The sequence below is a fragment of the Adelges cooleyi genome, unplaced genomic scaffold (genome assembly GCF_023614345.1).
Source record: "Adelges cooleyi isolate 19-005CV unplaced genomic scaffold, UGA_ACOO_1.1 ACOO_flye_CR_arks_rails_tigmint_CR_PRNA_9, whole genome shotgun sequence".
NCBI lineage: Eukaryota > Metazoa > Arthropoda > Insecta > Hemiptera > Adelgidae > Adelges > Adelges cooleyi.
Window position 1 is genome coordinate 13,426,703 of NW_026096579.1, and position 27,278 is coordinate 13,453,980.

The window sequence follows — 27,278 nt, forward strand, 5'->3', positions numbered from 1 at the left end:
TAAAAAAGATACAAAATATTGTATTTAATAGTGAAACTTTCAAAATAAATGTTTCCGGTAGCGCTACTATTACTTTAATACTTTAAACCGACTAATTCATACTGCGTTGTATAATTTTGCATAAAGTTTTCGAAATTGTTCCTTTAAGCTTATACAATTATTATACGAGTGTGTGTGCGCTTTAATTCCCTCGGTATGCAATTGTTGTATATCTGGGGTCGGGTAAACTCATTGCAGGGCCATTGGAAGATTATAAAGATTTGCTTAAATGTATAATGCGGATTATATAAACACCTTGTGATACCCACGGTTTTGTGGGGTATGTTTTATTTTTGGGAATACGAGCTGTGCGTTTACGTTCTGGCTTAGGTACAATGAATAATAAATGGGTAAACACTGTCGAACAAGGAGCGTTGGGGTCACGAAGCAATGAGAACACGGTTTGGAAAGGAACAGTTGATGGTTAAAGGATGATAAACGGATCAAGCCGCAAGGGTTGGGAAAGATCATTGTCACCTCTTTCTTGTGAGCTAAGTGATTTGACAGACGGGTTTCAACATAATAATAAATATACAATAGCTTTTATATCGTACGCTGGCACTACCGCTGTCTCTTACTTGTCTAGAGTTCTACTCTTGAAGTCCACGTGACTTCAAACCATTACAAATTTGTTTGTGCAATTTTACAATGAAGTCTTCTCGTCTCGAAGTAAAGTAATAGTTCGAGTAGTTCTGGTTCAGAAAATATCAAATAAAATTTATCAAGCTGACGCGTTTGCGGTTAGCTTGTTTTGTGATTTAGATGTGCTATTAAGTAGAATTTTCCCCATTAAAACATTTGCTCGGCCGTCCAAAGGATAATATACTACTAACACTAGGCTTTCAAGTTTGCAAATAATTGTTAGGGTGAACAAATCAAAAACGATTTATTTTTATTTAATGAATTATTGAAGAAGACTGTTTAATCGGTTTATACTGCTGCAATTTAGTGGACACTTACAATAATTAGTTCACGTCACCCAGCGAAAAATGACAGCAAACACTGTGAATGTGTCAGTTTTGTTTAAACAGCGACAAAATGCAATTTTGTTAAATATCAGTATTAATAAAACTTATTTGCTGATTCAATGAAATGAACTCGATTAAGTAGCAAATAATAATTTATTGTACAAACATCTAACCATAATATATTTGTAATAATTAATTATTAAATCAAATAGCTTTAACAGTATAAATTATGTATTTAATTATCATAATCTATTTTACCGGCTTCAGTGTTATACAATTATTATTTCATATGTGTTAGGTCAAATCCGGGGTTTCACAATTTCAAAAATCAAGTAACCAAAATGATTTTAAAAAAACAATTTTTATGCATATTATGTAATAGATAGTTAAGGTAAATGAATTAATTAGTTTAGTCTCTCGATGGAAATTGTATCGCTCGTACATAGCTTTATTATTTTATTTTTTTAATCGTTCGGTACCTGTATTGAATACTAATTAGTGACTCTAGCCGTTTTCAAAGTATACACCACGATGAAAACGGAATAAAAATTATCTTTTCATTGCGAGACCGCTTAAGCTGTACTCGACTGACTTCATTACTTTCAGTCAAAATAGACCTGTGACCGCCTCGACGGTTTTATAATATTATGTACCTATCATTGCCGTTAACGTTATACGTTTAACGGTACCTACTACCTATTGATAATCGAGAATGGATCTTTTTAAAAATACACGCTATTAAGATTTTGTGTTTTTGTAAGTGTGTCGCAAGAAAATAGGCGCAGCGACGACGACCTGAAACTGACCGTCAGACGGCAAAGTGCTTTTACATGCAAATATAATGCTCTCGGTTGTTTGTTGTTTTTTACACCCTTTCGATAAACCTTGTGGAAATTCACACTTTATTTGCTCGCACGAGGGAAAAGACAGCGGGGACGACCGGTCGGCCACGTTGATTTGATAATAAATACACACGGCGGATGTATATTCTTTGGTCGCCGCTGCAGAACGTGTCGGTGCATTAAATATGAACAGGGCAAACTTCCGGTTGTGCGGGGGAGACCAAGGACACGGTCTGCGCGGCGTCGACGGTTGCAGATTGCATACGAAATATGTTTTTGTTAAAAAGCGAACCTTTCAAAATGTCGTCATGAATAAACCATGGGCCACTCGGTCGGTCGCCGGGGCGGCGAAGGAGACGAACTTGCCCCTTGCCAACAGCCGCTCGTCGATACTCCAAACCGACCACTGACAATACAACAACCGGCTACCGGTACTCTACAATTTACACTACTGATTGGATGTGCATAACACGTGGGTCCAAAGTCCAGGGAAACGAGTGTAACCTCAGTTAATGGCGGCCGGGCACTATAGGAACGCGTTTCAAGACATATCAAGTGTCCTGCTTGCGAGGATAATGGTATAACCGTACAAATGGCAAGTTCTGCTGCGAACAAAATTATAACGAACGGGGTCCAAAATATTTTTATCCCTATTTTTTTGCGCACTTGGTCTGATGACAAAAAAAGATGATCGTGCTTGGTACGCGTTTGCCCACACACACATGCACGTCATTAATTTGCCTTATCCCGTGCACTGTTTATTATCGTGGAGGTTATTTACGAGCATCCATGTATCATTACATATATTTCACACACGAAAATATGTATATACACATATTTATGTATACATATATATATTTGAATTTATCTTTGTTTACACGGTACACACAATATATATTTATATACATAAGCATCATCCGTCGATATCACCACCAAAAAATTACAAAGTTGGTTAATAGAATATAAGGTTTACGCCGAGCCGTCAGTCACTTAAGTGCCTTCTATACGGTTTCGACGAACCAACATTATCAAGGCGTACCATCAATTATTTATCGCATGAAACAGTTTTTTTTTTTGCTAAGAAAAGCACAGGATCTACTTTCATGTCGCCTACATCCTGTTATGTTTAGGTTGGGTTAGGTTAGGGTTCTGAGCTTAAGCTATACTAATGCCTTTTCCATTATCGATTGTTAGGTTATTGATGTAACATTATTATGGTTAAAGTTGTATGAATATTTCATACATAAAATATCTTAAAATTAAAAGTAAAATGATAAAATTGTTCAATTAGTAAGTTGAAAGACGTTGATATTTTGACCGGCACGGCGTTGTTGCTGAAACCTGCAAATCGATAGTGAATTTTCCATGTAAATAGAAACAAGTCATGTCATTCTGAAAACTAATAACATTTAGCGGTATCGTTTTGAGTCTGAAGTTTATCTGTAATTGAACGCACATTAAAGCCATCGCAAACGTTTGAGTTGGGAAACATGTCAGAAGTGTCAAAATCATCTTTTGTCGAGGGTAACCTTTTTTTTTTTATTTGAACGTTTTGAAGCTACTTTTCACACTAAATGGCTCCGATGTTTTTATCCAGTCAGAAAATATCTGACTGATTTAGCTGAAAATTCAAAAATAAATTCGTTTTCTCGAGCTGTATTGTGTTTGTCAAACTACGTAACGTTATGAATTAAATTTCTACACCCACGTCTCTAACAGCACACTTCGGTTCAACATAATATGTAAAATATAATTATGTTTTATTTATGTTATATAATATGTAACATGAAGATATTTATTTCATTTTTATTTCAATACTGGTAGAGGGCGATGAGGCGCAATAATAAAAATAGACAGAACATTTTACCGAAGTAATAAATTACAGTAGAACTTCCATCAAATAAATGTTAAAGGAAACAAGAAAGAGAAATTATATAAGTTGTCACGTTCAATTTAATAACTATTTCGTAAGGCCGTACGTGTATGGCGGATGAAATATTATCTCAAATAGCATGTTTTCTTTCTGTAGCAGTGTATACATATGTATATTATGTCAAAAATGTATTATATTTTCCATACAAATTGTTTTTTAACAAGTAAAAAATATTCAAAAAATCCAATTACATTTTATGTTCGACTCGGAAACATTCAAGTTATTAGTCAGGTTAACAGAGTTTTGCTTTTTAATAATAAATATAAGTTCATCATTAGTGCAAAATGTTTATGTTTTGTATAAATGTTTGATGTTTTAGTTTTCTTTTAATTATATCCCTTTAATAAATATTTTTGTTCCGCCTACGTTTTAGATATTTTCTCCTAACGCAGTAGACAGCAGCTGTAGAGCAAGGGTGATTTTAGGAAATCAGAATATTATTTTACAGACCGTTTCGATAAACTCTTTAAACGCTTAAGCTGTACAAAAATAAACGGCTATTAACGATGTTTGCATTATCAAAATCATACTTCACATTAAAAATGATCATTTTTATACTTTTAATCGTAGTAAGTATAAGAGTTTCGACTACCGTTTACCGTTATGTTTGTAATCTTATAAACTATGTAATATAAAATGAAAATATTTGTAGGTTCCAATATATTTTCATTATCCATCCCCGTTATTAGTTTTTCTATTGGCATTGTCCTCGCAGTATCCATGCTGTAGGTTATGAGGTATCTCGAAATACCCTTTTTTGTTGCACATTTTCCACGTACCCTTTGAACCCAAGAGAAACGAAAATATTTAATATATTATGTGCACACATACTATGCATTTTCGATCAAATCAAAATTGCCGGTACCTACTATTTATTAGATACAGGCCGTTTGCGCTTTGTTAAAAATCGAATTAATCCCAAAAATCTGTGTTTTAAACATTCCAAAATTTAGAAACTCGGCACAAGCACATACCTTGATGGCATATAAGAGTCAAAGCATTTTTTCCCCTTATGATCTCTTCAAATAATTCTTTTTAAAATATTTCATGTCTTGTGTGTGTGTGTGTTTTCTTTCGTATAACATATTTTTTTTTATAATAACAGTTGCGTATCGATATCAATGGGTTTCATAAAAGATATATAATATAGGTATTATGTATATGTTCTGCGGGAACATATTTATTTTTGCGTCTCGAAGACCTATTTCCATTGAACTCCACACGACTTTAGTCATCCGACTGAGGTTTTGTTTCATTTCGACCGATTTTTATTTACTTGGAGCGCCACGATTTTCCATGGCCTCTCCAAAGCAATAGTAAATAATAATGTTATTGCTTTCTGTATATTATATGTTTTCTACGTACACGCAGGTTCGTTTAAAAACTCTACGCTTCTCTTGCGGGATATTTTTTTGACTTATGTGAAGTTTTCTCACTTGATTTTACAGTAGCTCTTATTTTTTTTTTATAACCGATATACTATATCATACTATGTACGTCTATTATAATGGAAAACATGTTTCATACTCCGTTCTTCTCATCGAAGTACTTAACATTGAAAAAGTCAATACCCGCATATTGAACCGTACGATCCAGTCACTAAACACTTAATCAAAACAATAGTTATACTTAAAATTGGAGAAAATAAACCGGATTTAAATCTGGTCCATGGTCCATGGACTTTTCATAACTATGGAATATAGGACATATCACGATGATCTGACAGATTTGCATATAAAATGTTTGTAACTCAGATAGATCATAGTGCTACTTCCTGTACATGAACTTTATCCTTGTTCTGCGAATAACTTTATCATATAAATCATAAACAAAATATTACTGCTGCACTAAAATTATGGCAATAATTTTTTATCGCAGCAACATTAAAATGCGCCATTATTCATAAAAAATAAATGTATATTTAATTAAGTGTACAAAAAAAACTATTCCAGAATATAATATTGGAAAAAAAAATACAACAGCTATTTTGAATGCACAAATTTTAATTGATGGAATTCTGAAAATAAATTTTAATCCTTTAATAATAACAACATATATCACATTCATAACAACAACAGTAATAATTAGTTTATTATATACTATGTAAAATTGTATGCTGTCGCAATTTCACATAACAAATATAAAAATTCCAAAAAAAATGTTTAGCTGTCTCTACATGGCGCGAATTATAATTTGAAACGGTGCATATATTTTAACAACCCAATTCTTCAAAAACACATTTTAGTTTTAAAAACATAACTATACAGCCCTTGCTTTATTTAGTTTGTCTGCTTAACTATCATAATTAAATTCAATAATGCAAGCGTCTTAATGACAAAATATAATTGCCGATAAATTAATTTGTTCATTTTTAAATGATGGTAAAAGTACAACTATTTTATCATCGTTACGCACCCAGACTCTAAATCCTGAAGGTCTTATCTTGAAAACGGTAACTATACTTCCTTTGTTGTTATTTTATGTACCTCATTTATCACATAAGTTCAGCTCTAAAATAAAACTAGAGATAGTAATAATAAATAGACGTCTTAATGAAAGGTTAGGTTAGGTGTATGTTAGTGTTAGGTGCAATGAAAAATATTTTCTATTTCAACACATCATTTTGTTCTTTATGCACTTCGATAATTAATGCCTTCATTGTGCTATATTTATTTATTAAAACCCAATCAACAAATATTATATACTTAAAGCATATACGTATTTCAAAAACTTTGTTGTCATCTTCAGTGCCGGTCGTCGACTCGTATATTAAAAGGGAATAACTATCTGTAAATTTAAGAAAAGGTACTTATTGTAATTTGAAAATCATGAAACTAGACTTTGATCTCTATTTATTCAACCGTACCTACTACTAATATAAAGCCATGTAAGATATTCAAATATACCCTGTTATAATAATATATCAGAAAACATAAACAATATAAATTCTAACATTCTATACTATGCGAAGTTAATATATTTAAAATATGTATTGAATATTATAAAACAATACACGTTATGTCGAGTGTATGGTTTCCTTAGAAATGTAATACATCACTTTATCATTTTACTCGCGTTGTGGTTCCAATTTAGAGTTATATTACAAAAACAAATCTAATTATTACATTTTGGTTCACCTAAATAGAATTTAAACTATATAAAATATTTTTATTGAGTTTTAAATTTAAGTAATAATAATAATTAATTACAAGGATTTTAGAATGAAAACGGTTATGGTGTTCCAACAATGTACTGTAAACGTTTTGTTAATAATTTTGAATAAAGAATATTTAACAATTACATTGATCTACTGAAAATATATATTTATCATTTAAAAAATATTACATAATATATGTAGGTATATCCAAAAATGTCTTGTAATGTTATTAAACGCCTTTTCAATGGACTACTTTTCAAAGTTAAATATGATAACCAAGTAATTTTTTTATCGAAACTAATCTACTGATAGTGCGGATGAACGAGTGATCATTAACTAGTTTTCTTTCTAAGCATTTTTTTTTTTTAATAATTGTGGAATCTAACGAAATATGATAATGGCCGATCATATATCAGTAAATAATATCATTAATTAATAAATGTACACCAGGAAAACTGGATGATAAAACACAAAATAAGGTATAAAAATATGCTTAAAAAAAAAAAGTATTTTTAATTGAGTTCTAACCGATGTATCTACTGGTGAATTAGTCGCGTTGCAATCGAATGTGGCAATATAGGGCTGATCACACGTGCCGGCAAATGCTTCTGAATAATTAATATAACGTTTCCCGTATGATCTGTTAAGCTTGAGTTTCCGACGATAAACACACTCCTAGACTTGGCACATTAATAATATAATAAACCGGCATCTCCATAGCCTCCGGTCGCCGCCGTCTGACCAGCTGAACAGTGGCTGCGGTATGTGGTAACTCCGGTACTCCTATACTCACACAGTGGGAATCACGTGCCATCGTCCAAGGGTTTTTGTGGTGGACAGTGGGAGAAGCAAGTATGGCCGAGGAGGGTCGAGGAATCTGATTCTTTATGATTATTGTCATCGTTACTATTTCCTGTTGGGGCGAGGACGGCGAGGGGCGATAATAAACGCGTTTAGACCGTACGTGCCCTTCCACAGGTCGTTCACAGAAACGGGGATTTTAAGCTTAAAAACGGCCGAAATACCAGACCTAACCGCCGTTTACGACCCGGGTGCGAAATGCGTTATTTACCAATACGACGTGTGTGTACCGTTCACCGTGTATGTGTGTATATTATAGCATCACACACACCTACTTATATAATATATATAATGATATTTATGACCATCAAGATATAACGCACATGTTTGATGATGCATTATATATTTTTGAAAAAAATAAAGGATTCGTATTACCACCGCCTTGTGGCTATTGTCATTATAACGGTCATACTGTCGGCGGTTGTCTGCTCGAGTAATTTAGTGTCTGGGTCATAATATACAGAGACAATCTGTAACTGCCACGGTAACGATAACTCACCTAACAGTGTAGAAGATTGACCCTTATTGTATTTTTGTAGACATAGATAAAAATTGTTGTTTTTGAAATAAAAAAACCTACTGGCGACATCCGTAATTCGTCTGTTATACACCTTTGTTGTATTTCAAATGTTTTGAATATTATACTTATATTTCTATAAATGTGATTAACACTGATGAAAGTTAAAAGCACGTGCACGATGCTGATTTACACAATAGCATTATTAAAGAATCGCTAATACAATTGTTGTTAATGAGTGTCAACCATGCAATTAGTTTATCTAAGTTATTCTTATATAATAATATGATATCAAGGTATATTTAATTTTTAATATTACCGTACGATATAGAACTATATAATTAAGAGTGATCGTGATATTAATTATAACATAATGAAATAACTTTTATTCTGTACTCGAGAGCCACATAAAAAGAAATAAAATTTGCAGTATTTGCCAGTAATTAAAATGCCAAGTGCAGGTTCTGTTTTTTCTTCCTGTAAAATCATTAATTGTATAATATTATGATCCTGCGCGTAGTCATTAGTCAGTACAATTCTTAGTTATTTATTATTCATAACCAGCTACGATGATAGAAGGGGAAAAATATGATTAGAGAAAATAACATCAAACCATACGACCCACGTATAATATTGACTTTTTCTTGTTAATGCTACTAGTGCTTCAAACTAACTGAGTCCTCGAAGTCCACACAACTATCGTCGTACTGTCTCGTCAACTAGGTGCATCTTTACTACAATTTTGGTGAAATCTTCTTACAAATTCGCTATTCACATAGAAACATTTTTAATTGTTTAATTTTTTCAAATAATTTTTTATAAATCCATTTACCGGACGTTGATAGGTATTATATTGTTCGTTGGTGATCAATATAATACCTTGAAAACGAGTTGTGTGGTTTTCTTTAATGTGAATTTTATTGTCAGTGATTCGCCTGCACATAGTTTTCGTCCAATATTCGTGCCGAGACATTTTAAAGAAAAATTTCTCGAGACGAAAAACGCGTTGTTTTGTTCACGGGTCGCCGATGTAAGATTACGGCGGGCGGTATAGTTTGTGTGAGCTTTTGCCGGCCTTTTATCCTTTTTTTTTTTGTTCCGGTTTGCCTGTGTGGATGGATGTACCGATATTTATTATTATTCGATACGTGTCCGGCGGCGGCAGTTCTCTCTCCCTCTGGGTATTCTGATGTAAATTCCACGACTACGGTCACCGCCCATAAGCCCCCGGCCACCTAACCTATATACGTACAAGGGAACCTATCTGGAAAGCTCCGCAGAGCCACCGCCGGCTTATATACATGTAGCTTTGGCTGCTATTACTATGAACTACTACTACTACTACAACATTGGTATAACTGCTAATACGACGACGGATGATGAGGTCGTCCGTGCGGAATTTCCCTGTCAATATTTCCAATGGACGATCTCAGACCGCAAAAGATAGATGGAGCGGGAAGAAGATTGCGAATCAAGAAACCGAATCGTCCCTCCTCTAAGAGGGTTTCGCATAATAATGCAATGGCTCTGCCGTTTGACCAAGGCTGCCGGACGGACACGTTTTCGCTGTATACTATGTACATATTATATTATTTAGCATGTGCACACAGACAATCGGTAAAACAGGACGTGACACGAAAAGGCAATGCCGTTGGTGAGAAAACTCACAGCACAAATTATCGGTAAACAACATAGTATAATAGCACGGATAAAATAAAACCAAATAGTGTACTTCATAAATAGTAAAACATAAGATTTTTCTGATACACTGTATATCAGAAGGCTAGAGTGCACTAGGTACCTGGTTTTATTTAATTTATAATTGTAGGGTAGTCAGCGGGATTGGATAAATATATTATAAACTCTACTGTCTGGTTTCGAGCAATGATTTTAGCAAACGGTGTCGGTTACTATGTGCATTAATTAATGATCAAGAGCAAGGAGTCGGCCGGACAAATCACTGGTGATCTGTAAGTCCTATCGAGGCACTGGCGATTCGAAATTCAAAGAAAAGTAATTTTCACGGCCTCGCCAAGAAATTATAACATCGTCGAAACGATAACGCTTTGTTATCTGATCTTCTCAGACTATCAAAAGGCTATTGAGAAATCTCTCTCTCTCTCTTTCTCGTTATTTTCGGACAGGACCAAAACTATACAGACTACACAGACGATATTTATTTTAATCATTCTCAAAATATAGAAACAATAAAGTTATATGATATTGGCTTACGCATAGAAATCTCGGCCAAATCGCATCATGTATAAAATTATCGGCGTTCGTTCATAACGTGGTATACCGCTCTCGTTGTAAAAAACAATACCTTCTGAACTTCTCATCGCAGTTAAAAAAAAATGAACAATAATTGTAACAAATTATTAAGTAGTATCAAATATAATATGTGTACAACAGCGACTGCCCTCTCCAAAAAACAACAATTAAATACAAATATTATAAAACATGTTTACAAGGCTGACAAAAATATAAATTTTCCGGTCACATATAAATTTGGGGTTTGCTTACAATTCCAATAACACACATAAAACACATTTTTTCTATGATTTTCGATTGCTCACGTACAAAATGTATACCCTGCTACAGAACATAGTAATATATAGATACTAAAACTTTCCAACCGTCGAAGAGAATAATTTATTATCATTATTTTGGATACATACTTGTACAATTGAAAAATGCGTATTCCGGTAAATTCGTTTTGCATAATACAATTTTCTCTATTTAAACGAAAAATATATATGATTCGACTGTACCTACACACCGACCACCTGTCGGACATCCGACTTAGATTTACCTGACAGTGGTTTTCGTTACCGAGTAGTTTTTTCTCATTACGCATTGTATTTTTTTCCAAAAAAAAAGTTTGGGAAAGGTCTCACAGCACCTTAACCGTCACGTTATTTTCCGCACAAACAATAATACTTTATCGAATGACAAAACCGCAAAGTCGACGTAACCTCGAGGGAAATCCTATCGTTCGTTCATATTGTTTTGTTTAGTTCCCAACAAAATATGATCACACCTGCAGTTCGACGTGGGACTACCGATATTGTTATGTAGGTACACACTACTTTAGTCTAGAAACGAAAATTAATCAACCCGTTTTGTGATATGTTGAGCTGGTGGCAGTTTTAACAACAATAAGCTAGTTAAACCAGTAGGTAACTAACTATATTCGACTACACCTACCTAGTTAGTTATGTATATAATACAAACATCACTTGCAATTACAGAGAAGAGTATATTATAATCTGCTACTAGTACTTAATCCTAAACTAACTACAATTTTAGACATTTTCCACGCAAGTTTTGCTTCATGTAAAGTTTATAAACGATTAGCACGTACATGGAATCTAACTTAGAAATATCGGTTTTGGAACAGCGACCTATTGTTGTGTACTGACACGTTCCGACAATAATATTATTACCATTGTGAAACTTGATTTTCTCATTGACAAAACTTGTTTTCTTTGTCTGACTTTATTTCACCAAACTATAAAATTGTTTGATTAAGAAAATTGTTGAGAAAGACAGATGAATGACGCAAACCATATACACGTTCTTTTAAAGATGAACATATAAATTATAATGGAACGTTATATATTATTTTGTTCCGTTAGAAGGTTTTAACAAAGACTTTTTTGACAAATTATTGGATTTTATAGTCCTTTTCAATTTCGGCACGCAACGAGTTGAAGAAGGCTTAGAGCTGTTCCTCGAGATCCTGGTCTACAAATGCTGGAGAGCAGGGACAATAATTGGAGATACATACTGGAGTACGTGGAGTTCGTGATGATGGAACAATAATACCAAGAGCCCGACGGCAACGCTAGAAGGGCGGAATGAATCTCAACGAACTTCACGTTCTTACTTGGGTTGTTTTCCATTTGTTGTGCCAATAGTCGACAGGTCTCGAAACACTGCTTTTGCTGGACAAGCATCTCCATCCGATTTGCATAACATGTCCGCCTCATCTTTCCTCAGCTGTTCCTCCTTGGACGCCTCCTTCTCCCGACGATTATCATCATAGAAGATATAATCCACTGCACATGCCAGGCCAAGAGAGGTCACGATGTGCGTTAAACATTCTGTGGCAATTGAACGTACACAAAAACTGTGAAAAACTAAAAAACTATAATGGTAGTTTGTCAATTGCTAACAATAAATGTGAGTAATTGTTATCTAGCGTTGACTAGCGACCTAGTCATTTGTAGAATAGTATAGAGCCAGTAATAGATTTGATAAGTCGATGGCCAGCTGAGAAATATACATCAAAGGTCATGTTACCAACAGATCCACATAAAATAAAAATAAAAAAAGGATTAATCCGTTAAAATTGAATCCAATCCAAATGGAAAATAATAATTGTAATTAGCAGTATGTTAATGAACATGATATATGGTCATTATTGTAGAAACACTTCAAGTAAATCATCGGGTCGATGATTCGTCAAAAAACAGAGAGGGAGGGGCTGAAAGGGGGGAGGGTGCGTGAAAGAGTGCAACAACTCGCTTTTCCAAGAAGAATTTTTACCAATTTAACTTAAGTTTCATCCAACTATTATCATTGACGCGTTTTTGAGAGTTATGTTGTTGATTACTTTCGTTCGTACAATATATTAACTATATATTAAAATATGTGACCCAATCCCACCACGGGCTTTGTTTTCTAGACAAAAATTATTATATATTATAACGCCAATTAATTATAAACTTAAATATCTAAACAACAATAATAATATTTTACCGCAACTTTTTATTTTGAATTGCAAATACACAGTTAACCGAGTACTGTTTTAGGGTTATTGTTTTTTTATTTTCATTTTTTCATTGTATATCCATATTATTTGTTTTGTGTAAATAAATAAAAACCCGGTCGGCGTATAATAATATGTACTCGGTGGTGGTTTTTCAACGAAATCAGCTGCAGTGTGGCTATTACAATATTTGCGCAAAAATAAAAATAAAAAAACGGTTCTTCGCAGTATATAATTTGTTTACGCTGTCACGACAAAGAATGATGTTGTTTATGCGATTTTGTTTTATTTTTTTTATTATTATTTAGTGTTAATCGCGGTCGTCAACGTTAGCGCAATGTTCATTACCCGTTAAGCGATTAACTGTGCACTGTGTATAATTCGGTGTAATATTTTCTTGTCGTTATTATATACACTGTTTTTTTTTTTTAGCCACCCACCACCCACCCGTCTTCGGTGCAATTAAATTTATGTATTTTGTATTTTTTTATTTTCGACCACCGCCGCCGTAGTTGTCGAAACGCGGGACCAAAAACGGCGGCAACGGAATTAAGTAGACCGGATACTCGGCCTCTGAAAAGAAAAAGAGAAGAACCGTGTAATTAAAGGCCGGTCATTTTGCTCTATATAATACGTTAACGACCTCTAATTTTATGTTTTCATTGCGGCCCGACTGTATTTTATGTGGCGACCCGACTGCGGCATTGTAATTAAAATCGTCTTTTGTGTGCGCCGTATCTGCTGCCCTCCCCTACTCGGACAAACACACACAAATATTATATGTAAATATATATATATATATTTATGTGTACTACTACCGCCCCTCTCCGGTTATATAGCCGTTTGTATGCACTGCAATGAATACACGCATTAGTACGTCGCCGCCTTCCCCTGAACCCGTGTGGTGTCCCAGTACAGTGACCAAAACACGTGATTATGCATGCCCGTAAATCATTAAACACACCCCCCGACCCTCCGAAATATATCTGAAAATAATAACGTGTTGCTATATTACATGTATTATAACGGCCAATAATAACAGCTACTACTGTACCTAATAACGAATAAATCGGATAAGGCTCGGAGTGTGTACGATTGCCCGTACTTAACACGAATGTAACTTATGTAACTTGTGTGGCGACCGCAAATAATAATAATAATAACACAGGAAACGGATACGCGCTGTGTAATAGAATAGTGTAGTAAACATAGTTACAGTATCGTTAAGAACGGGCTAGCCGTTTATATAGTATAGCCCTATGAACGTTATATAGTAAAATATGTTATAACTTGTATTAGCACCACCAATTTTAAAATAAGCGCCCTCTAATATTGTTCGTGTTCATGTATTCAAACCTCTACTTATAAATAACATGTTAACATATTGCCAATATTATGTATAACTCTTGTAAAAAAATTCTGTTAGTTTTAATATTGCATACATTTTTTGTTTTAAAATTTAAATAAACTAAGGCGTTAAATGTTAAATTGATTAGCAACATCCTTTTGCTCAAAAAACCCATTAACATCATTCATTCAAATTTCAGAGCTTAAGCACCCTCAATTTGTTTTTAATTAAAATTGCGCTTATGAATATAGCGACTGCGAAAATGAATCAAAGCTAGTGAAACAACTAAATGTTATAACGTTAGTAGGGCGTTGTGTGTGACTCGACTTGTGTTATTGTACAGCGTAAGAAATGCCATTGTAAAATACAATATTATCATCTGTTTTCCGATTACACTGCTCGGTCAGGGGTATATTTTCAAAATGCCAAAGTCGAGTGTGTTGGACTTGAAGTGCGTTTGTCTGAAATATTGCCGTACGATGGTCGTGACGGTAATGAAAAGTTGCTGCGCTATTATAAGAGTGTCCGGATTGAAAGTAAATATTACTCACTCACTTACTTACTTCTTTCCAGGACCACAGTGTTTTTCACGATATTTTATACAACCGCTTCAGAGTGTGAAAAGCACAATATTAGGATCACATGTGCCGGTGATTAAACATATATTATAATAGTTGCTATTATAATATATACCGTAAACAAGAGCACCGCCGCTAACGGCCGGAATCGAGTGCCGGAGTTGATGAGTCTTATTGAAAACGTTTTTTTTTATGTAAATATTATTATACCCTATATATTATCATTCCCCGGTAACGAGGGTCTCTTGTATTTGAACTTGTGTATAAACGCTTATGCCGTCATCAACGATGGCGTGTTCACTCGACACACAACTCAGACTCTCTTCTTTCTTATTTTTACCCTCGACCGCGCAAACCCACGTAAAGTATCAAACGCCTTAAAACGACGTTCATAATGTGATACTCAATTTGAATTTTGGACCATTAAATTTTTCCGCTTCTTTTTTTTTATGAACCCTAGCGTTGTTTTTTTTCTGCCTAGCACGGACCCAACTGTATAGCTGTAGATACATCTGGCTTTTAACTAACCGTGAAATTCCTCTCAACGCGCATACTTTTTCTCCTTTTGTCTGTCATTATATTATGTTTTCATACATATAAATATATATCTACTATATAGGTAATGTAAATACATGTGTGTGTGTGAACATTATATTTGTGGCGTGTGTCCTATATTATATATGATTAATAGAGCGCAATATTCGGTTTAGGCTCAAAGTAGTATGGTTATGTAGTATGTTTCGGCTTTCCGCGGCAATTTGTCAACTTGACAGCAGCCGGTACCGCTCTAGTTCATTTCGCCCCCAAAAAGCTGAAAGGTGGTTTAAGGCCAGCAACGGGCTGCAGGGGTGTTTCCCTCAAAAATAATAACGCACCCCCGTGTCTGACTTTGTACATACACACTGAACATGATGTATATGTTGCGCTACACAAAATACATATTACTATATAACATGATTATATGTGTGTTGTCTTGTGTTTCAGAGGAAACCTGCTGAGGGATAAAGGCAACTCCGAGGCGGCCGTGGCCAGCTACAAGAACGCTATTAAATACAGATCATCGTTGGCAGGTATGTAATGGAAATGAGTTGTTTTTTTTTTTTTTGGTTTTCCATTTTGTTGGTCAATAAAACCAAACTTTAATGGAACATAGCGTTCGCAGGGATAATATAATATAAAGTTAAAAAAATTACATTTAATATGTCGAACAACGAGCGGACTATGAAACTGTATATGACCTAACCGCTATTGTATATGGTTTTCAAAGTGCCAACATTTTTGACATAGACCTTAAAAAAAAAGTCATCGTTTTCTTACGGTTAAGGTGGTTTTTTAATTTAACCCTTTAAACTAGCTTAACTAAATTGGTTATTATAATATAGGAGATAGCAACGTCCACTTTAAACTTGTATACACCGTTCATATTGTACATACGAACATTGTTCTTTTCCCACCTAATCTATTCTACACATTTGACCGACTTCTAGCTATAATATAATATGTTTTCGTACAACTGTTTTTTTATCATTTGAATACGATAGTTTCATAAAAAAAAATGACTGCATTTTTGTACCGTTTATCGCCTAATGTTCTCCGCACAGCAGTGTCGGATATAATTATTATATGTGGTTGATGTATGTTGTGTGTAATTTTCATTGAAAATAGCTTTCACCCCATCAATCACATTCCGAAGACACCTAAACGCGAATTCCTTGTCATGCTATTTGCTAATGCTTAATAGTACGGTATTAAGGTGGGCGGTCTTATGTCCCTAACGTCTTGAGATACCGATAACTCGTACGTCTGAAATCAACAAAACATTAAGCACGTTCCGCAAACTCCGATGAAAATGTGCTTACATTATTAGCTGTGGTTGAATTGGGGGGAGGGGGAAGCTACTTTTGTTAATACTTTTTTTTTGTAGCATACACCATTATTTTATTATCCAGGGAAACGCAAATTTTTCTCAAAAAAAAAAAAAAGTATTTTTTCTTGTAACATCAAATTATTTGGTATTATAAAAATTAAATTATATTTATTATATATATATATAAAAATCATTAGGTATACGGTACACCCTCAGAGAGCACTTAGTATTTATATAATTATTATATTCTACTAAGTGTTCTGTTCTGTTTGTTAATTTTAATATATTTTGTTTTTTATTATTTATTTCTAACCTGATCGCAGGGCTCGATTTAAAGAATGAAACAAAACTGTTTTTCCGATTTGTTTTAATAATATTGTCACATTTATAAGTTAAGGAGATTGCATGCTGTCGGTGTTTTTGACGTTTTAGACCAAAAAGTAAACATCATTGGCAACATTACTAGGTTATGTAAGAAACAAATGTGATATTTTTATGTAAACAAATTAGGTATTAATAATGGAAAAATTGCAAATTTTAATTTATTTAGTTACAAAAATCTGAAATTTTAAAATGAATATCGGCTTCTTACATAACATACAATAAAGTAGCCATTTAAAATAGTCCATCCTTACTATTTTTTTCCAATTTAACCACTGAATTTATTAGTAAAAAATTCGCCAAGCGCAGAATTGGAGTAGTCAGTTATTTCTTCTGACCAACTCTCGACAGACTGCACGCGTCTTAAGCAGTGAAAACAATAGATTATAGGCGATGGTAATAGACGTTTATTAGAATCGAGCTCATGCTAAATGAGGAAGCCAACACTTTGCAAACGCCGTTGCCACTAAATTTTTCGTCAGTCATACTTGCCCTCACTATGGTATACGGGCGGTGGTCGGGATTGCCGAACGCGAGGGGCCTGCGGGCTTCGGGCACTTGAAAGCCGCGTTGGAGCGCCTGAAGCTGATCGAGGGAAACCGACCCGTACGCCCGTCTGACCACCCACTCGACCGGTTCGGTGCACGGCGGCGACGTCTCCGATCCTTCGTACGAGAACCACTGATCGATGGGCGGTATCAGCCTTTTGAAGTTAATGGCACCGGTCAAGCGCGTCTGGCCGTTGAGTACGGCGTCCACGATCGGTTGCAGCGACGGATTGTCCCGGTCGGACGACACGAACAACGCCGACACGGCGAGCGTCGCGGGTTTGCCGGCCGGCCGCTGATGGTAGAACTGCAATTCCAAGTCGGCCTGTTCGTCGTCCAGCTGGTGTTCGGCCGGCCAGCGTATCCGGATGTGCGTTAGCGCACATTTGACGCCCTCCGGCAACGAACCTCCGGACAGCGAGGCGTTCGACTTGGTTCCGTTGGCGATTACGCGCAACACGAGTTCCGGACTACCGGGCGTCGACACCGACATCTGCAGCGTCCACGGATACGCACACACAAAGGATTCGTCCACGCTGCTAATGCCGGCGTATCTAGACTCCATGTGCATCGGCGACTGCTTATGGCCTGCCGCACAAACGCCCGGCCACGATTCCACGTCGTTGTACGACCACTGCGGCGACCCGTTGTTTGCGACGGCGACTATTGCCGCTGTCGCGAGTATCGCGCCTGTCGTGAATTTCCACATTACAACACTGTTGATTTAAAAAAAAAACGCGCTCGTTCTTATAGAAACGCTTTGTTTTATTTATTTTTTTAGCGTTTGCCAATGTCATTTTTGCTATTATCAGACGTTCTAATTTACATGACTTTAATAATATTTAAACAGCTGGATTCTAAAAACCTAAAACTTAAAATTAGCGGTACAATTTCAACAAATCTCTCGTTAAGAAAATTAATGTAGGCATTTTGGAAAGCACTAATTTTAAGTTTTAAGGTTTCTAGTATTCCAAGACCCTCCCCCCCCCCAGATGTTTTGCCATCTTGACTGTTCTATTGACAATTCGTCATCAGACAATAACATTTACAAGCTAAGCGGTGCAAAAAAAATTAAGTCAAATATGTACGACTACATTATTAGTGATTACTTATTGGCAAGCCGCAAGCGAATAAAGAATACAATTTGTATCAAAGTATCGACTAACAATAATAATGTATAGATTTATATAACAAGTTATAGTGGTGTAGATTTATGAAAAAGGCCGCCGTAGGTTATATTTTGGAAACGAAAACGATCCGGGCTCGTTTATTCGGCACTTCTGGAGAAATAAAACGATACCAGTCGACGACCCTCATAAAATAATAATATGTGATTTGTTTCGCCCTACCCAATTGTCTTTTGTATATATTCGGTGTATATTGGGCGTATACATATTTATATATATGAACACGTGGATTTCGTAGAAAAAACGTTATTTGTTTCCGGCAGTGCCGTTTTCTTGGCAAAAATTCGCATGCCGTCAACGTAAATCCGATCAAACACATAAAAGTGTACGGCCAAGCCTTTCGACTCGCACCAAAGTCCACCGTAGGCCGTGAATAGCAACGGTAATTGGATCTGCTTTTAGGAAAGTTTGCCCGAAACCGGAAATACCGTACCAAACCGAACCAAAGAAATTTGCCACTTTATTCTGCCCAACCGAATTGACTAGGGCGGCTGCTCCTCTTAAGTGGATATACCCGCCTAATGCGCCAACTGTATTACCCACCGAAATTATTTCTTTAAGGCACTATCCTTGTATGCGCATAATTTACATTTCCCCACAACTTCTAAGCCGACCTCCTGTGCGCAAGCATAGTTATCGAGTTATCCCTTTTCAATGCAGATCGACTATATACTGTGTATAAGGTGTTCAATAAAATAATAAAAATAGCTTTTACAGTAATCACATAGCATATTCTGCTTAGAACGCCGATGATGATAGCATTACTACCAAAACAAGCGTTTACGCTACTACTGAAAAGTGTATTATTTTTTTAATTTTTTTATAATTTATTATTTTATTACTTATACAACTTATACTTATTATAACTACAAGTTTTACTAAGTTTTTCCTACCGCTTACTATCGATTTAACGTAAGACGCTTATTTCCTTGGAAAATGTATTTTAGCTAATATTATCTGGTAATTTTATAATATTGTATACAATAGCATTAATACAAAAGGTACCCAAAAAGAAAAGCCATAAAATTAGTATCTGCATTGTTCAAATTCATTGTACTCATTATTTGAACAAAACCCATAAATTAGATAAAATGTTACTTTCCTATATAAATGTGTTCAAAAATAATTTCATTGAAAAAATAAGCTGTGCTCGATAAAATGGCAAAAATTAAAATGTTACTTTTGAAATTCTAATCCATGAAATCAAATCGTCGTTTGTTCAGAGATATTTATGAGCACAATACGTTACACCGACAGACGTCTCGATTGGAACGGTTTTACCCTTTGAAAACAAACATCGTTAAGATACACTACTGTTGAGTACCGGCCACCGCACTCGACCCTCACTGCAGTCCCACATTGTGATTGGAGTGTTCAACAAGTTCGACCTGTCTAAACACAGTTCGGCTTTTTTTTTCTAAGGAGAATATTATAAGAAGGACATAGTCTTTAAAATAGTTAATGAAGAGCTCTGTGGCGCAAGGTAGACGTTCTGGTGAAAGGATTACCGCTGGACGGTGAACCCATTAGACTTAATGGAATTTTAAAAAAGAATCGGGGTCGGCCTTCGCAATCTTATTACACCAAAATCCGTTGTGTCTCTTGTGGTCTAAAGGTACATAATGTCGGACGTCGTGGTCCACCGTCTTTCCTCTTCACGGTAGATGTTTAATAATAAACTCTTCGTTAAAATAACGGCTTTCGAATGGTTAAATTATGGAAGAAGTTTACGCTGCTAACTAACTACTGTCGGATTGACCACAAACACCTGATTACTTTGAGGTCACAGCCGTCGGGTTCAAACTGTATGTAATGTACTAGTGCATTATTTAAGTCGAATTCGAACGACGCAAAACACTTATTACTGATGTAAATTGGATTGGGGAATATAATCGCTTGTAAATCCTTAATCCACCCAAGCTTTTTAGGAATAGTCTGTGGGAAATTATAGCTTTCTATCACGGTGGTATTCTGGAAAGCACCTCTTCAGTCATGTATTGTAAATTCGTTTTAATCTTACTATATGCACAATATTGATGCTGTATGTATAATAGAAGATACTGTTTAATTATTCAAAGCGAATAGTATTAGTGGTACCGAAAATTCTGATTATCATTTATTTGGACCTTATTTTTTTTTAAATTATGTAGTCTTAAAAAAAAATATTATTTAAATATGTTTTTCAATTTTAGTAATAAATCGATATCATAAAATGATAATTAACCTCAAAGCAAAGCAAAATAAAATAACATTAACGTTTTTATACTAAATAACATGTATTGCTATGTACATGGAGTTTATTATGGTTTTTGTTTAATACCGTAGTCAGGGTTCTGAGTACCTCGAACTATATGCTTTTAATGAATAGTTTTAAAAGGTTTTTATGGACGGTTAAGGTTTATATTATACATTTCATCCGGTAAAATTTGAAGTATTTTTTGCGTAACACAATTATATAATTAAAACTAAACATTAATTTTGATGTACAGTTATTGCTCATAAAACAACAATACCCTTACATATTAATTACGGCTTCAAAAATATTGTTTTGCCATATTATATAAACACACGTATTTGTCAATAACACGTTATTTAATACGCTCAATAAAAAAAAAACATTAGTCTGTTTACACTAGCAAATTATTTTCTGGAATTTTGCTTAGCAACGATCTTATATAATTTAAAATTAAAAAGGCAATAATGTATTGTACTTGAATGACATTTGTACGTATGAGTATATATTATTGGCAAAGCACACTTAAAACCTCGAATCTAACCTTATTCTCTTTGATTATTAAAAAAAAAAAGCAAGTAAATGAAATGTATCGAAAGCCGACAGTGGACAAACATATTATTATAAGGTTCAGTTGTTATAGTTAAATTGAATAAATAAAATTAATATTCACAAAATAAAAAAAACATTATTTGGCAAAATTTAACGTTAATAAACGTACTTTTTGTAAGCAACCTATGTTGGTTTTAAATAAAAAAAAGGGCTAAATAACACCAATGCACAGGATAAGTTTGGTCTAACAATAGTTGTATAATATACATCTTGAAAACGTGTCGATGAGATTAATAATTGTAACGGATTCCACATTGGACGGGTCGTCGAAGAGAGGAATGATTGTAATATTTTATAATTATAACAGCTTTACCCTCTGATTTTAGCCACTCGCCAGTTTAATCTGCTCGCTTTAAATCAACAAGTCAACCGCAGCGGTTCAAATTGCGTTGTCTTGTTGGAAATTTATCATTTCCGGCCGTTCTAATTAATATCGCCCAACACGCGCCGGTGAACAGCTCATCGCCGCCCCTCGGGCACATGCCTCTCCCGTTAAAAGTAATAACACCAAACAAGCGGGTTGCCGGCGAGTTCTCTTAATCTTGCTTTCAGTCCACAATCTCCTTGCGCACATTTTTATCCACTATTACTTCATAGTGTATTCGAATTAAACGGTCAGGGGCCAAATCGAAACAGTTACAAACTTCACGTCGGACAGAAACCGTATAAAAACTGGCCAAAAGTATACATGTATTTTTTTATCCCTACGTTTTAACTGAGAATAATAGTCATTTTTGGTAGCCTACTTTATCTAAATAATACTGTTTAAAAAAGTAAAAAATACATTCTAAGATAAGGAATAGGTACATTTGAAATTTTTAAGTAAAATCAATAATAAATTAATTTAATACTGATTAATCCTGTGATTTTTTTCCTTTAAAATGTCTTAGACAACTTGTATAATAGTTTAATAGTATAATAATTTAAAAAGTTGTTACTAAATAATACCAACAAATTGCTATTTGAAATGATACAAATATCTTATTTTAAACATTTATACTAAAGGATTTTATATTTTTCGATGCATCTTCGATCCAAACTTGTTGGAAAGAATATTCTTTATCGTCGTTTGTTAGTTACGCAGTTGACTTGCGATACTAGTATGAGTCTTCTGTGATAATTTTTATACAATTAATTTATTTATAGTGTTGTCGATTTCAAATACAAGTTTAAATCGAAAAAATATTCACATTGGATTAATGGTCGCAACCCATAGTTAGGTACATATATATATATATATTAAATTTAGTTTGTTTTTTTAAACATTTTATGATTATAACTTTTGGAACTTTTTGAAATTATTTTGGCCAGTTTTTATGTGGTTTCTGCATCCACTGTGGATCGGGCGAATGAGATTTCCGTCGTCGATAAGTCCAAATTCACAATTAATATCCTGTCAAGTGTATAGGTACGCGTCCTAGCAATCCTCAGGGGGGGAGATTAAGCTTGCATTGAAATCCTCTGTAACACTCTGTTAAGTACGGTTGCCGTTTGATTTGGAAACTTTGCACGGGCGTTATGGTAAACACTCGGTGGCGACATTCTCGACAGATAGTCAGACCAACTAACTCTGAACTAACGGACTCGCTTAATCAAAACACAATTTCGGATCGTTAATTAGCACTTTGGCCTGAGCGACTCGCGCCGATTTCCAAACCGTCGTCAATCATAATAATCGAATTCGACAAATTATGCACCCCAATTTGTAAAATGGCAATGACTTTGAATTTTGCTGAAAATAATACTGAAACGAATAGCAAATACATTTAGTCTTTAAATATTATCACCAACGACGAGTAGTGATTTTACTCGACACACAAAACAGTATAGTGTTCAAAATTATGTTACGACGATTTCTTAAGCAACGTAGAAATAAGTCATAAAAATACTGTCGTTCGCCGTTTATGCTTGGCGTTTCAATTTATTTCTCGTTTTATATAATTTATAAAGTACATACTTTTGCAAGCGAACAAAGTAGCTGTTAAATTATCTTTCGCGTTTATGCCGGGAGGCGTGCGTCATTGGCATTTTTATTTTATTGACAGTTATGCAACATTGGAAATAAAACCTTTGGCGCATTAAAACTAATGTTTATAATGATAATATTACACTCTCGGGAACAGTGTTGTCGTACATATCATTATAAAAAACCTAAAACATTTGGAAAAAAACCTAGTTATTTTCTCCGCTCTACGAAAATACAGCTCATAGATATGTTATCTCTTATCATTTATAATTTATCTTTTATCACATATCGTTTATCACTGATTTCTTATTTCTAACTGAAATTGAAAGGGTAACGCAAAAATATCGACATGTTATATCCATGTTAAAATTCTCTCAAACGCCATCGTTTGGAAATCATTAGTGTTGCGTTTCGACTGAAAGCATTGATTTTTTTTTTAATTAAATAGATGATATAATATTGTATAATATTTTATTATGATTCCATCGTACATGATCACGGCCGACGGTTTAACGACACCGAACCGAGCATCTCAAAAAACCATTTGAACGTTCATAAGTTGTGCACCGTTATTTACTCTTTACACTTATGCGCAATATATTTTCCAGGCGGGTTTTTTTTTAAGTAGACGGTATTATTACGAACGAGACGATATTTTAAACGCACTAAGCTATTTCATTCGCGTCATGCCATTGAAAAGTGTTAAACGCAACGATAAATGCTTAGAGAGCACGGCAACCGTATCAGTTACAATCATAGACCATTTACTGCTAGGAAAAACTTGTCTAAAGTTCAAGGGAAGTAAGGGGGGCGCTGTTCAGGTTAGATTAGGTATTGCTGACTTGTCTACAATAAACTTGCATCACATATTAGATAGTAACGCACAATGCTATCGTATTAACTATTTACACCACTACACATGTGCCACGATATTTGTGTTGACACAATGCGAACAACCGCCCATATTCAATCCTTATTAGTACACTGTATAGGCCATTAGGTACATGGTTAAATCTTATATTATGTTGTAAAAAAAAAATACAAGTAAAATATAAATTGTATAAATTGTAAAATTACAAATTATATAAATATTACACAACGGAAAGGCATTTTACTCTGTTAAACCGAAATATAAAAACAAAAACGTAATTAAATTACCTTTAGTATAATTTTATTTTATAACATTATGCTGTAATATTATTAAAAAGCGTGGGTTTTCAATATAAATCACCCCGGGCGATAATGTACAAGCGTTAATGACGTCGTTTGTATTCAGTTTCAAACTTTCCTACCACGGTAAATAATCCCGGGCTATAAGTATTTGTGTAAACTGACATTTCTTTTTTTTTTTTTGGTAAGTCAACCTGAATTAATTTTATAATACATTTTGAAAAAGGACAATTGACAGAAACCTGTGAACCTCGTTTCCTTTTTCTCCCTGTTCCTCCACCATATTCTCTCAATAGTATAATAAGATTATGTCGTTAAAGTCAAAATGTCATAATAAATGTTTTCATCGATAGGGTGAGATTAATTGTTTTAGTATTTCATTGCTTAATTTACGATTAATTAATCGCGGTGTATACATCTTTTTTTTCAATCGACGTTGATTAATTACGATCATTTTGTAAGGTAGTTTCATTTAAAATAATCTGTACATTTTTCGTTATTAGATAGATTTATAACCAATTAAAGCACTAGATTTTGATATGAACGAAAAAACAGTAAAAAGCAAAATAAAACAATAAACTCAAAACAACAACGTTGAAACATGGAACGTGGCTAGTCAATCATCTAACATTATCTAGAAGAAACTTAAGCAACACTTGTCGTATTTATTTATTTAAAGGAACAAAAATAATTAAATATTCAAACAAACTCTTAACAACAAAAATGTTGTTTATTTTCTTTGCTAAAACACATTGTGTTGAAATTAGCTCAATTGATAGTATAACAGCCGAATTTCAAGGTAATTTATTTTACTAGTTTGGTGACTTTACGCCATACCAGTGCATAGGACAGGGGCTGAGGGGAAATTTTAGAAAGTATTTAAATTAATAATTACAGTGCAATATGTTGCTTTTTTAATTTTGGTAAATCAAAGGTTAGCCCTCCCCGAAATGAAATCCTGGCCGCTCCACTGCTCATACCTTTCATCCCTTCAAAAACTTGCATCCTATGTTCAGTAATTTTTAAATTATTTAAAATGATAACAGTGACGTACTCGATATCAAATGTAAAACATAGAAAAACTCTAAACTTTAAAAATGCGGTTTTTATTTATTTTAGTCCATTACTATTAAGGAAATATTGTAAATATTATTCTTTTCGTTAAAAAATACCGTTGCTACGATAACAATGCGATAATGCACAAACCGGACTTATAGTTAAAAACTGTTTTTAAAAACATAAAATAATACAGCCAATTTAGACTGTAATTTAGTTCATAACACGCACGTAGAGCAGCAATAGGAGTTATATTCCAAATAATAATTATATTTTTATATCAAAAATAAAAACGGTACCAGAAGTTATCGAACAATAGGTGTACCGACATTGACTATGCGATGGACATTTTAAAAATGTTGAACGTGCTTTCTAGAAGTTATTAGACTTATATGAAATTCGGTAGTGCCGTAATACGATAATAATTTAGGTGTTCGCTTTTTTAATAGGATAAACGTGTTTTGAAATATATTACGAATTTAACATGCCGTTAAACGGAACGCTTTGCATGGATAAAATAGGATTACATTTAACATCATATCAGAGGTTTTTCGTTTACTTTCTTTGTAATAAAACCTGAACATGGCTCGTCTGCCCATTAACGCTTGCTTCAGCTTACTGCCGTCATCTGCAGCGCGGTTTTTTCATATACAAAAAAAAAAATGATAAAATGATATACATTTTTTATTAAACCAAAACTGTAATAATGCTGCAAATTATATTATCCCTGGCTCTACAAAGGTTAATGAAAACCGCAGTTTTTGTTTTTTTGTTTATGTATATTTTAATACTGTTTTTTTTCTACTACCCGCAGTAATCGAAGTTTAAACTTTCCGGGCAAAACTTTTTTCTAATACTAACTTGGTTTTTTTCTCGATTAAATTCCCGCGGCTGTAGTAAAAGAAAGTCAAGCATTTTTTCTTTAGGTCTTTTTAAAAATATTTTGTTTTCCAAACGGTTTTCAGTTTTTATTTATAAATTCTCAACTCCATTTGATGAAATTACTTTAAAAAAAAATCGTCTCAAATAAACGCCTACTAACCAGTGATCGTTACTCAAAATATTTTTTAAACAATAATATCTACATTGAAATGTATGAATTTCTGCACAAAGAACAATCACATACGAATACCACACCTGTTTTGCGGAATCCCTAAAAATAACCACAAAGGGATTGAAGTTAAGACCTTCATGTTTTGAACCCTTATAATGAATGTTACGAATTTACAAGCCACAAAAAG

At 34.1% G+C, this 27,278-nt stretch overlaps 1 protein-coding gene across 1 annotated transcript in view; it reads left to right on the top strand.

Annotated features, from left to right (window-relative positions):
• LOC126846911 (protein O-mannosyl-transferase TMTC2-like) overlaps positions 1-27,278 on the top strand; it is a 145,788-nt gene that overhangs the window by 107,269 nt on the left and 11,241 nt on the right. The window contains exon 7 of the mRNA XM_050586773.1: positions 16,002-16,087. Coding sequence (XP_050442730.1) covers positions 16,002-16,087 — 86 coding nt within the window. The remainder of the gene's footprint in view (positions 1-16,001; positions 16,088-27,278) is intronic.